Source organism: Vombatus ursinus, unplaced genomic scaffold, assembly GCF_900497805.2.
Source record: "Vombatus ursinus unplaced genomic scaffold, bare-nosed wombat genome assembly UNPS02014811.1, whole genome shotgun sequence".
Classification (NCBI taxonomy): domain Eukaryota; kingdom Metazoa; phylum Chordata; class Mammalia; order Diprotodontia; family Vombatidae; genus Vombatus; species Vombatus ursinus.
In genome coordinates, this window is record NW_020954589.1 from 12024973 (window position 1) to 12038377 (window position 13405).

General features: G+C 50.1%; 1 protein-coding gene across 4 annotated transcripts in view; it reads right to left on the reverse strand.

The window, feature by feature from the left end:
• Positions 1-13405, reverse strand: part of TEAD3 (TEA domain transcription factor 3) — a 32995-nt gene that overhangs the window by 17575 nt on the left and 2015 nt on the right. For 3 of the 4 annotated variants that reach the window (XM_027876511.1, XM_027876513.1, XM_027876512.1), the window contains exons 2-3: positions 6192-6256; positions 1966-2218 (exon numbers count right to left, since the gene is read on the reverse strand). In XM_027876511.1, the coding sequence (XP_027732312.1) occupies positions 1966-2218; positions 6192-6221 (283 nt within the window). In that variant the 5' untranslated portion in view covers positions 6222-6256. The remainder of the gene's footprint in view (positions 1-1965; positions 2219-6191; positions 6257-13405) is intronic. The other variant, XM_027876514.1, reaches the window with a different exon arrangement.

A 13405-nucleotide genomic window follows, 5' to 3' on the forward strand; every position in this document is an offset into this window, starting at 1 on the left:
TCTATCTATCTATCTATCTATCTATCTATCTATCTATCTATCTATCTTTAGGAGGGTGTGTATATGCCCTGTGTGTGTCACGGTACTTGGTCAGCTTCCTGAAAACGCACCCTTCTAGCTGGAAGAGGGTGGGGAGCTCGTCTCTGGTGGGGGTGGGGATGATATCTGCCCTAGGAAGCCAGAAGATCTTGCCCTAAGCCCTAGAAAATGGCAGAAGGTACCTGGCATCTACCCAAGGAACTTGGCAATGTGGGGGAGGGGGGCCCAGAAGCTCTTGGTATGTGTTTCTTCAAGTGTATGTCTCTGAAGGTATAAGATTCTCCATGTTTCCTCCTGCCCACTTCCCATTCTACCAAATCCCAGTTGTGTTACCCCCAACCCCAAGTCCTCCCCTAAAACAGTCACATTCCTGGAATACTTCTCCCCTGACTAAACCAAACCCTTCCGTCTCCCCTCCCTCCTCCTCCCTTCCCGCCTTCCCCTCTCCACTCCTCCATCCCTGGCTAAAAATACCCCATTGGGGCTGCCCCAGTTAGTCTGTGGGGCTGGGGTAGGGGCAGGCAACCCAGTGAGTCCGGGGAAGGCAACCCTGTCCTAGGGCATCTCCTTGCTGAGAGAGGCCCTCTCATGGAGATGAGAAAATTGGGGGTGAGGGGGTGGGACTGGGAGCCCAAGTCAGCCCTTCCCACCCAAATCTACCTCCTTTGGTCCCTTCCATATTGAGACTCCTCCCTTTCCCCTTCTCTCTTGGCCTGGGCTGAAAGGCTAAGGGCCTGTCTCTTTAAGTGGCCGCCAGCTGTCTGGGCTGCAGCTGGGAGAGCCGGTTTGGGGGGGTGGGGGGAGCTGGCCAGGGGCCAGCCCCAGCACGTCAGCAGGCAGAGTCATCCCAAAAATGCAGCTCTGGATCAGGCTCACCAGGGGCTGTAAGAGTAGGGGAAACTTCCTTTTGGTTTGGGGGGCTGGCAATAAAAAAAGTAACTCATACTGGGGGTAATGGGCTAAGAGCACAAATGAGATGGATAAGATTGGGGGAACAAAGAGAGGACAGATGTGAGCCTCTCCCCTGCCCAATACACTTTCAACTCAGGTCACACTTGCCCCCCCACCCCAACCCCTTCAGGTTTCTCAAACCTAGAATTCTGTCTCCTACCTCCACAAAGAGCCTAGCCCCAGCCCCTAGCCCAGCTGTCTCTCTTGGGTCCATAGCTAGTATGACCAACAGTGTCTGACTAGGGCCTCAGCTCTGCTCTGCCCACAGCACCCAGTAGTAAAACATCCACCCTCTGTGGCAGCTACCCCACAAAAAGGCCTCTGTCCAGCTTGTTAGGTTCCCATGGTAGCTCTGGGGCTAGTGGGGTATCTCCCAGTTCCCTCAACACAAGTCCTTCCATAGCTCAGTCAGGGACCCCTGACATCCCAGAGATCCTGGTGTTAAGAGCCTAGGGGCAGAAGTTACCCATTTTCTGAGTCACCCCAAAACCAACAAATAGTTTGGGGGAGGGAAGGTAAAGCTGAGAACAGAAACAGTAGATAGGGGCAGGAGAGTGTTGGCCATGGACTGGGGAAGGGGGCAAAGTTGGCTTGTTTACGAAAAGGAGGAGGGGGAGGAGGAGGAGGACGGGGAGGAGGACAAGCAGGAGGAGGCCCTGATCCAGACACACGGGCTCACACGCCCAAACTCGTCTGTGGCTGGCGCAGGGGTTATTTCACCAAACCGGCTGGGTGAGGGGGCAGAGAGCAGCAAAGGGAGGGGTGAGGAATAGAAGGGGAACCTCTGGAGAGAACCACTCCATGAGGGAGGACTGGAGCTCAGGGCAGCCCAGTGGACCCCACCTTTCCCAGGCCTCCCTGACCTTGCAGCCACCACCCTGTTACCTGTTTGCTCCACACTGAAGCCATGCCTCTGCGCCTTCCTAGGAGGCTCCCTTTATTCACAAGGGCCTTGCTCTCCAACCTAGCACTCACCATACATCTTGCCTTCATCTGAGAGGATGATCTTACGCCGACCACAGGGAGGATAGATGGCGAGGGCCTCCTGGAAGCTCTGCTCAATGTCGGGGCTCCACACTCCCTCCGCATCATTGTCCAGCCCTTTGTCCAGCCCCTCGGGCCCATCATCCCGGCCCTCTCCGGGGCTGTTGCTGGTGTTCCAGCTGTTGGACGCTATTGTGCTGGTTGCTCTGGGCTCTGGCCTCGAGCCCGCTGGGCACGCGAGGACCTGGTAGAACAGGGGACAGGATGGGGGTCATGGAACTGGCTAGACCAGCTCTGCCCAAACCAAAGCCACACTCACCCTTCCCCTCCACCCCCCACCTCCCAGGCCGTCTGCTCAGTGCCTCAAGCGTCACCCCACCTCCACCCTCTCCACCAAGAAGGTGTGTATAAGGGATGGCAACAGAGGCTGACAACTCTACGATTTTGAGGAAGGGATGTGTTTGGGTGACAGGCTGCTGTCCTTAGCCCCCACCCCAGTGACCTCCTCCAAGCACTGCTCTCTGCAGCCACAGATTTAGAATTCAAGGGAAGTCCTCTGGTCCAACGCCTTCATGAAGAAACTGAGGTTCAGAAAGATTAAATGACTTGCTTTAGGTCACAGAGGTAGTAAAGGACATAGCCATATTGGAACCCAGGTCTTCTGACTTCAAATCCAGTACTCTTTGGGTCTGTGCTCAAAGGGTACAAGGGCTGGGAGAGCTCGGTCATCGTTTGGGCTAACGAAAGAATATCACTAATATGGCTGGTACAGAGGGAAAGGAGAATTTAGGAAGGACCAGTGACTCATTTTTTCCTTCTACTCCCAGGTTTTTTGGCTGTCACCACCCACCCATTTCACCTCAAACATCCATCCATACTTTTGATGTGTTAGCTTTGGGGTTTTCGCCCCTTGCTCTCGTGGTGCTATTTTTATCTCAAAGCATTTTGAGACTCCATTCTCATTCATTCATTTATCCAAGAAGGATTTATTGAATTTCTACATTGTGGGATAAGAGAAGCCCTCTGCTCCCTTCAAGGAACTTATAGTCCATGTGGGGAGACAGAATTTACACACAGAGAACTAGTCATGACAAGTTGTGTTAATAAATGGCCCAGATTATGTGCTAAAGGAAAAGGGGTCCATCAGTGGGAATGGGAGGAGCTTGGAAAGGCATGTGCAGGGGTGCGTGGATAGTTCCTATTGCCAAGGACAGTTCCATGTCACCCCCCTAGTTATACACAGTCCCAAGTGACCTCATATACCCCATGTAAAGGACTCCACAGACTTTCATGATACTAAAAACCTCTCATAGGCCTACATATTGCTGGAGAGACTCACATGGAGCCATCCAATTCCATATGGTCTTGTATAATCATAGCTCACATTTTAAAAGCACTTTCACTTTTGGATTAGAATTGTGATTTCACTGGTATAAAAAACTCTCAGTAAGGAAACTCTTGCTACCGATATAGATTGACACCTTATAGGTTTGCCAAATGTTTTACATACCTGAGCTCATTGGTTTTCACAATTAACCCTATGAGGCAGGGGCTATTATTATCTCTATTTTACAGATGAGGAAACTGAGGCTCAGGAAAGGTAAATGACTTGCCCAGGGTCACACAGTTAGCAAACACAGGCACAACAGTTCAAACTCAACTCTTCTTAGTAAATTAGCACTTACTATGTGCCAGGCATTGTGCTAAGTGCTAGGGATACAAAGAAAGACAAAAGACAGTTTCTACCCAAGGCTATTGCTCCACCCACTACACTGTGATGTCTTCCCCACACACGTCTGCATAAACTTACACAGTTCCATATAAAGTCATTAGTGCTCTGAACCCTAACAATTTCTCACAGCTCCAGGTCCCATATGACTGACTCTCTATAGCCCCAGGCCCATACCCTCTGTAGCCCAGGATAAGGTATCTGTTCTAGGACAACAATTACTCTGTTCTGACAAATGGGTGGCCACTTTTTTCCAGTCTGATGTTTGGTTGAGGGGGAAGTCAGTGAGAATTGGTGAAGGGAGGGCAGGGAAGCTTTCTTGAATGGGGCATAAATTGAAAGGGGGAAGTCAAGGAGACAGGAGGTCTTTTCCCCCTGAGCCTTTGAGGCTCACAGAAAGCCTCAAAGGTGATGATGGGTTGGCTGGGGGAAGGGGGGCAAACAAGGAAGGTATCTGGGGGAATCCTGTTCTTCAGCTAGATGTGAAGATGGACACGTCCTGGGATTATGGAAAGAAGGTGCCTGGTTGTCATGGCAATAACTCTAGGCATCAGCTCTTGGATTTAAGGGAGCATTTGTGCCAAGGGTCGGTCAGGTCTGGGCAAGTGAAGGAACCCAGGAGGCCCCAGTGAAGACCTAGAAACCTGTCCCCAAAGCCCTGATAGTCCACTCAAGAATTATTTCTCTGATTGCAGGATTAGAGGGGGAGAGAGAGAGAAAGAGAGAGAGAGAGAAGAAAAAGAAGGAAGACAGAAACAGAAAGAGGAGAGAGGAACAAGAGAGAAGAAAAAGAGAAGAGACAGAGAAAGAGAGAGAGGGAGAGAGAGAGAGAGAGAGAGAGAGAGAGAGAGAGAGAGAGAGAGAGTCAGATTAAGAGAGAAACAAAGAGAACTGGAAAGAAAAAACCAGAGGGAGAGAGGCAGAGAGAGGATAAAGGGGAAGAAAGGAAGGAAACATCAATTGCCTACTATGTGCCAGGCACTATGCTAAGCACTTTACAATTATCTCATTTCATTCTCACAACAACCCAGGGAGGTAGGTGCTATTTTTATCCTCATTTTACAGTTGAGAAAAACTGAGGTAGACAGAGTAATTTGCCCAGGGTCGCACAGTTAGTAACTGTCTAAGGCTATATTTGAACTAAAGTCTTGACTCCAGGGTCAGGAGAGACAGAGACATAAAATGATAGAGGAAGGGAGGGAAGGAAAGAAAGACAGAGAGACAAAGATAGAGACAGAGAAAGACAGAGAGAGAGAGAAGAGGGGGGAGGAAAAGAGAGAGAAAGAGAGAGATCCCAAACCAAGGAACCAGACAAGATAAAGAAGACAATACATAAAGTTCTCCCTGTCCTTGATCCCTACCCTGGACCTTTCCCCAGGAAGCCCCAGGAAGCCTAGAGGCCTGGGTTTCCTTTCCCCTCTATCTCCCAGGAGTCCCAGAGCTCCTCTCCACCTCCCTCAAAGCCCCCTGGAAAGGAAGAGACTGGAGCTACAAGTGACCTAGAGATTGAAGTGTGAGTGCTGTAGGGGGAGGGGGGCTCAACGAGGCCAAGTAGAGAGGCCCCCAGGCCCCAGAGAATTTGTCTTCTTGTGGATGGGAAACCAGGATGTAAAACACTCAAAATGCAAGTCTCTGGGCAGGCAGAGTTAAGTCCATCTATTAGAAGTAGGAGTAGGAGGAAGATGAAGGGGAGGGGGCTGTTTTCTGGGCCCGCACTTTGTCAGATATTTCCCCCACACCCCTGGGTTTCTCAGTGAAGGAGTGGCGGGGAACTATTCCCTCCATGAAGCCAGCCCCGAAGTCTTGGCCTTTCAGAGCTGCAGTAGTTGGATAGCGTGGGGGGCCCTGGCAGCCCCAGGGATCGCTAAAGAAACTTTTCTGCCTCCCCCAACTCCCTACCCCCTGCCCCTCCTTCCCTGCTTTGGTGCCCCCCCTTCTCGAGGTGATGTCAGCCCCCGCCCCGCCCCCCTCGGGAGCACTGTGGCCAAATAAGGAGAACACGGCAGGAGTCAGGACTGACTTGGGGGGGTGGGGAGCAGACTGCCCCTGGCCAGGACTACATACAACTGATGAGCTGTAGTGTGAGGGAGAAACTAAGAGAGGGGGTGCCCAGAATGAGCAGAATGGGGGCTGGGAAGGGGATGAAGAAAAGAACCCCCCCCACCCAACAAAAGCACTTATATTCGAATGAACTTTCAGACACATGAACACAAAACTACTAATATGCAGGCACACGCGTGAGTACAGTTACTAACACTCAGACACATACACAGACAGTAAGACACATGAATACATATGTCAACATGAAGACACATCCAGGAACATGGATGTGTGCAAATGTTACACACTCACTCCTACACAAAGGCAGCTCTCCTCATTATTCCCCTGGCAGTGTCCTGAACCTGGGAACTTTGAGAATCAGCGTGGCACAGGGGAAAGAGCATGGAATTCAGGGTCAGAGGACCTGAGTTCAAATCCTGCTACCTACCTCTATGACCTTGGGCAAGTCTCTTAACATCTCTGGGCCTCAGCTGCCTCTTCTGTAACATGTCCCTTAAGATACACATTAGTGACATCAGTAGGTTGTTTCATGAGAAACAAGAAGAAAAGTCAGACCTCCCCCATCGTCACTACCATCCTGAGTGGCTAGGCCAGTTTGGACCCTTCTGACACATGCTAGGATCTGGGGACAAAAAGTAAGGGAGGGTTGGGGTAGAGAGGTGATAGGCTAGTGGCTTAGAGAGGGGCAGCTAAGGGCCTTGAGATCAGAGAAGCACTGGAGTCAGAGCCAGAAGGGACACTTCACTTCATAGTGGAGGAAACTGAGAGGAAGTACTTGCCCAAGGTCACACAGGCCATAAGTAGTAGATTGCAGATTTGAGTCTGGGTTTTCTACCTTCAATTCTGGTACTTTTCCCACTCTACCATGCTGGCTAGAGTAGTGGGAATTTCAAAGAGGAGAACTAACAGAGCCCTCCCATTGGTGGGGCTCAGAAGTCTCTTTGCTCAAAGTAATAAGGCTGAGCAGACCACTTCTGGCTCCAGTGCCCATCCCTTGAGAAGGGAGAAGGGGTCCGGGGTCAGGGAAGGGAGACTGACCAGCCAGTGCCTTTGGGAATGGGGGCAGGGCCGAGTGTAGTATGAAACTCCTTCAGCTTCTTGTCTCCCAGGGGAGACAAGGGTGTGAACCTTTGCCCCCTTCCCCCCCGCCCCCCAATGCTGGAGACTCTCCCCTTACAGCAGCAGCATAGATGGGAGGGAAACACCTTTTTCCTTAGAGATATTACAGCTTACTTCTTCCTCCCCCTGCTTAGTCTCTCCAGGCTGTAGACAACCTCTATAGTGTTTGACTATGCCATTGATTAATAATAATAATTCACATTTATAGAGCACTTTAAAGTTTACCAAACTATTCCTTCCCAAACAATCCTGTGAGGAAGGTAGTATAAATATTTCAAAGATGAGGAAAGTTAGTACAGAAAAATGAAGCATTTTGCCCACAGTGAGTGGCGCAGTAAATGTCAGAGCCGAGATTAGACTCTGGGGCTCCCAGCTCTAAATCCAGCACTTTCGAGAGAGGAAAGGGAGTCAGGGATAAAGTGAACATGGACAGAGAGATACAATGATGAATAGAAACTAGGACACAGGTAAAGAACTCAGAGATTGGAACAGAAAGGAGAAAAGGAAAAGAGAAAGGGCAGAAGAGAGATAGAAGAAAGGAGGGCAGGAAGGAGAGGGGGGCTAGAGAGCAGAACATACACATAAAGACAGAAAGAAAAAAGATAGAAAGGGAGGGAAAGAAGATGCGGAAGGAGAAACAGATAGAAAAGGAAGGTTCGGGAGGAAAGAAAACAGAGAAGGGGAGACAAAGAGACCAAAAGGGAAGAGAAACAGAGAATGAGCAAATGACGGGGATAAAGGAAGAGGAGAAAGGGACAAAGAAATCCTGAAGAAGAGAGAAAAAAGAGAGTGGAAGAGAAGGAAAAATGTAGGGAGAGGATGGAGAAGAGAAAGAAAACCAGAGAAGGAAGGAATGGGAGGAGTGCTAGAGTGAGGAGACCACAGCAGCAGTAGGGAGACAGAGCTGGAGAGACCCAAGCATCCCAATCAGAGCTTCTGGAGGACCTAGAACCTGTCCTTCATCCCCCATGGACAGTCCATCTTCTCCCCACCAACCATGTTCACTCTTCAACGATGTGAATGCAAAAACCTATCCCCCTCCCATTTTCTGCCATTGACTTTAGTTTTTCCAATCTCTAATCCACAATATTTACTGAGTGCCTACTATGTGCAAGGCATGGCAATCTCTTCTGGCCTTGGACCCAACCCTGTTAGCTACTGACAGTCTCTTTCCTCTCTTGTAGCCATCTGCTCCCTGTACTGTGACCTCTAGATTTCCACACCCCACTCCCCACTCAGCTCCTATCTACAGATATAGCTCATCCCTTCCCTCTGTCCAGGTCCTCAATCTTCCTCATGGTCTGCCCTCGCTTGGGATTGGGAGTGGAGTGGTGGGGGGGAGGGCAGGGAAAGGTGCCTGAGCAGGCTTTAGGACAGGTGAGAAGATAAGGGGCCTCTTGCCTGCCCACTCTCCTTGGGGCCTGATGCACCAGAAGAACTGGCTGGACTGCTCCACGTGGTTGGGGCTAAGCCTCTGGATGCCTGGGGCTCTCCCCCTCCCCACCCTCTACAGCCCCTAGCCCATCTAGGATCCTATCTTCAGCCGAGCCCAGCTCTGCAAGACTGCAGAATCTCCCAGGGGCCCAAAGCCTCTCCCCCACTCCCCACCCTCAGGGAGAGGCCTAACATGTTCTCTGGCTACAGGAAATTGCTATCCTGGTGAGAAGGGTGAACTTTGGAGATGCAACCCCCTGGGCACCAGCCCCTGACTGATTACTTTTCTGAGCTGTGGGAGGGGTCCTCACCCAAGCATAGTTTGAGTTTCTAGCTTTGGTCCAGGGTAAATCCCATGTTAGGGAAGTGCAGGGAGTGGGGCAGTGTGGGATAAAGAGGGAAGCATTGCTCAACCACAGGTAAGGAACCCCTGAATATTTCAAGTGGGGGAAAAAGTAAGGATCAATCAGTAGCTGTTTCCTATATCCATAGGGAGAAGGAGAAGCCTCACCTTCACTAACAGCACTGCACACCTCCCCCCCCCCAACTTGTTGGCTAAAAGGCCTGGGATAGGGAGGGATGAGGGAGATTCACATATTCTTAGGACTTTGGGACCTTCCCCACCCCCCATCCCATTACCCACTGCCAGCTGCTTCATTGCCTTTCCCTCCCATACCCCTTCCCCACCCCTCCCCCCACCCCCACCCCCACTTGAAAGCCAGCTGTTCCCCAGCTGCCAGCCAGCTCCTCCTCAGACGTGGCCACACTGCAGCCTTGGGCTGGGGGGCCCACCTGGCTCCCCCTTAGCTGAAGTCCTTTAGAGAGATTCAGCCTAAGCAACCACACCCCCAACTAGTGGGGAGTAAGGGGCTGTAGCCCTTGAGAAGCAGGGTCGGGCCTTTTACAGGAGGAAGCAATTTGGAGAGCCTGGCTAGGCAGACTAGTGGTGGTGGCAGTAGGGGGGTGGGGAAGGGAGGGAGGGATAAAGGGGGCTCCTCCCCTTCTCCCCTCCCCCCTCCTCCTCCTCCTAATGTGCTTCCAATTTGGGCTGGGCAGCCTCACTCTCTCCACATGCACACAGGGACATGGGCAGAGGGGCATGGGGGTTGGGAGCGGTTAAAGAGGATCCTTTGGGAGCAAAAGAGTGGGGTTCTCTCAGGAGGTCTGTGAGAGGGACAGGCAGAAGAGTAGGGGGCATAGAAAGAGATATGCTGGGGTCTGGGCATGGTTTCTTTTTGCAGGGAAGCCTTTTAGTGCCGGAGTCATAGAAATAAGAACTGCCAGGAGCAAGGAGCAGGGTAGGAAGTGGGGTTCTGGGGGTGTGGCAGAAGGAGGGAGAAAGGGTTGGACTAAACAGCCTGTAAGGGTCCTCTCAGTTCTAACATTCTGAGTCTAGGAGGTAGGAGCCCCTCAGTCCTGGTCTGTGTCTCTTGGAGAGGGAAAGAGCCTAGCTGTGCCCCAGGCCCCTTCTTTTACTGTCTCAGGACAGCTTAACCAGAACTTCCCAGCTCCCCAAGCCTGGCTGACTGTCCTGTGTAGCCTCTGGCCTCGATCCTGAAAGAAGCAGGTGACTGGGGTGGGGGAAGAAGGGACAGCTAGGTAACACATACCTGGTGATCTTACATGTAACCCTGGCCTGCAGATGTCAGAGCGAATTCAGGTTCACATTCGAGTTCCCCGATGTGACAACAGAGAGCTTTCTCACAGGCTCACACATACTAGCATTCGTTAATTCCCTTTCCATCACCCAAACACACAGAGCTCAAAGTCACAGTGTCGTCCAAATACCCGAAATTTATCATACACATAGGGCAAAGAGTTGTCAATGTCTCTGTGTATCTCTTCCTACCTCTTGACTTGGTCTCTTCTCTGTTCCTACCTACCTTTCATCTCTGTCAACTCTCTCCTCTCTTTCTATATCTTCTTTCTCTGTGTCTCTTTTCCTTCTCCCCCCTGTGTCTCCTTCTGTGTATCTCTCCTCTCTGTGGATGTTTCTCTTTTGTGTGCATGTCCATCCCCTCTTTTCTCCCTTCTCTCTTCTTTCTCCCCTCTCCTCCTGCCCTCTTACGTAAATTCTCACAGTCTTATAACATGTTGGATGTCAATCTCCTTCCATCCATTTGTTACTATAGCATCTCTCCTTCACAGTTCTTCACACACAAACAAACGTGGCCACGGCATGTCACAGTGTATCTCCTAGCTGCAGAGTCACAGGGTCATTCCTCACTGTCTCATAGAAAGTCACACGAAATCTCTGACACTTGATATTAGTTTCGCACATATATACAATCTCACATAGTCACATATAGTGTCTCTGCCGCTCTAGTCTCACACATAATTTTCTTCTCTGACTGTCTTTGTCTTAGTCTCTCTCACAGATAAAGCCAGCCACAGTCACACATTAGCTTGGAAACAGTCACCACACAGTGCCACGAATACATACATTGTCTCAGTCACTTTACATGGTCCTTCTCCTCTCACAAACATATCACATGTATCCTCTTACACAAACAGGCACATTACATTTATTTTCTCTCTCACACATACAGGATTCTCTCTCTCTCTCTCACCAGTTCCTCTATCACTTCCTGTCTTTTCCGGCCTGGCAGGGAGTGCAGGAAGCAATCAGTGCTCCAGGAAACCTCAGGGGCCCGGGCCATTGGGATGAGGGGGTGGGACACACTCCCTTCTCCCTACTACCACCCCAAAATGAGGAAGGGGACTACAATCCAAGGCAACTGAAATGATCAAGGATGTCTTTTGCCTTTTGCTTTCTGTGGGACATACAGAGCTTCCACTCACTCCAGCTCCCATTGAGCATCATCTAAAGGGGTTGTAGCCACATCCAGAGAAGAGCACGCAAGCAGCTGGACAGCAGCACGAGTATTTTGGAGAGGGACAGAGAGGTGGAGGCAAGGGAGACTGGGCTGGGGAATGACCTGCTGACCTCCGAAGAGCTCTGATCAGAGAATTTCATATGATTACAGATCTGGCATTGGAAGGGACCTCTTCTAGGCACCCCTCCCCCCCTCATTTTACAGAGGAAGAAAGCGAGCCCAAGTGACTTGCACCTGTGGCCACGCAGTTAAAAAATGGTGTCATTCAGATACTATCCATGACACCATGATGCCTCTCATTTCCATAAGTATGGAGGGTAGGTATGGAGAGGATGGGTATCAGAATCTTGAACATTAAGTCCAGACACATTCTACTTTCTGCAGCTTCTAGGTTTAGGAAGAAACTCTCCCAAAGGCTCTTAACATCCATTCTCAACCGGCGGCATTTGTAAAGCAACCTCAGGACCTAGTTTACCTTCCCCATTCTCTTCGTTGATGGTTCCTAGGATGTAATCTGCTTCGGCCCCAGATCCCTCCTCCACCCACATCATACCCCTAGTTCAGGATCCTCCCAGCCTCCTCTCTGAGGGAGGTGAGGGTCTCTCAGAAGCACCTTTATTTTGGGGGCCAATTTGATACACTTTGATCTCCCAACTTTGACCTTTCCCCTGTGTCTCAGGTTGTGAAGTATGTGTTCAATGTGTCTATGTGGACGTTGAAGGGATGATCTAAGTGTCTGAGCCTGCCTCTGGACTACCCATCTTGGCCCTGCCAATTGTCTGGGCATAATAATAACAATAGCTATCATTTACATAGCACTTTAACATTTGCAAAGCACTTTACAAATATTTTCTCATTTTATTCTCCTAACAGCTCTGGAAGGCAGAAGCTATAATTATCCCCATTTTAGAGAGGAGAAAATTATGGCAGACAGATGTTAAGTGACTTGCCCAGGGTTACAAAGCTAGTGAGTATCTGAAGTTGAATATGAATGCAGGTCTTCTGGACTCCAGGTCCAATGTGCTATCTACTCCATCACCTAACTGCCTCTATCCCTAGAGCTTTAGAGATAAGCACAAGAGAATGTAAGCTTCTTGAGGGCAGGAACAGTTTCCATTTTTGTCTTTATATTTCCAGGGCCTAGCACTGTGCTTTGCATATGGTAGGTGTTTAACCAACATTTGTGGATGTGACCTAAGCAGAGAGAAAATAGTGGCAAGCAAATACTCCAAAGAGAGTTCCTTTGAGACAGCATCTCTCCAACCAGGTCCACTCTTTCCCTGATTCACTCTCAATTTTCATACAGTTTCTTTGTGGCTCTGTGTGTCCTGTGGCCCCAACCCAGCACACAGCTGTCCCCAACTGTCTGGGATTTCCTCAACTCCCCTCAGGTTACTCCTTGTTACTTGTTACTCCTTGTTTACTCTCCTTTTCTAGCCCCATCTTCCTCTAATCATGTCTCTCCCTACTGTCTCCTTAGGACCCCCAGTGGGTCCCAAGGGCCCATGGGGAAGGCCAGGGAAGGCCAGAGAAGACAAGATGGAGACTATGACTAAGACCTCAGGTCAAAGATTCATGAAATGAAAGAGTTGGAAAAGCCTTGTAGATTGTCTAGTCCACTCCTTATTTTATGGATATGGAAACTGAGGTCCACTGATGGTTAATGCCTTGCCCAATGTCACACAATGAGTTACTGGTGGAGCTGGGATGAGAATGTACTGGGCCTCGACTCCCATTCTGGTTTCCCACTAAATCACAATGACAGTCTCCATTCCCTATCTTCAAAGTACCCAACTAGGTATATGTCTCCCTTTTATTTTTACTTTCTCACCTGGCTTGGGCCTGGTACTTCAGTCTTCATACTGCTTGGGCTCTGTCTGCTCCTCTCTGTCCACCCTCCTCAACTTTCTTTTTTTTTTTTTTTTAATTTTTTTAGGCAATTGGGGTTAAGTGACTTGCCCAGGGTCACACAGCTAGTAAGTGTCAAGTGTTTGGTCTGAGGCCGGATTTGAACTCAGGTCCTCCTGACCTCAGGGCCAGTGCTCCATCCACTGCGCCCCCCTCAAATTTCTAAGGAGGTCCATGAGACCCCTGAAATGCCTGTCTAACTCCACACCAGTTTGGCTTCTATGCACTTCTCCAGCCTAAATGTGTTCATTAGCATTAATTATCCTTCTCTCTCAGAGGATGGGGGGTGGGTGGGTGGGGGAAGGCCTTACTGAGCTGGAGGTTCCCACTGGCTTTAAGGGCC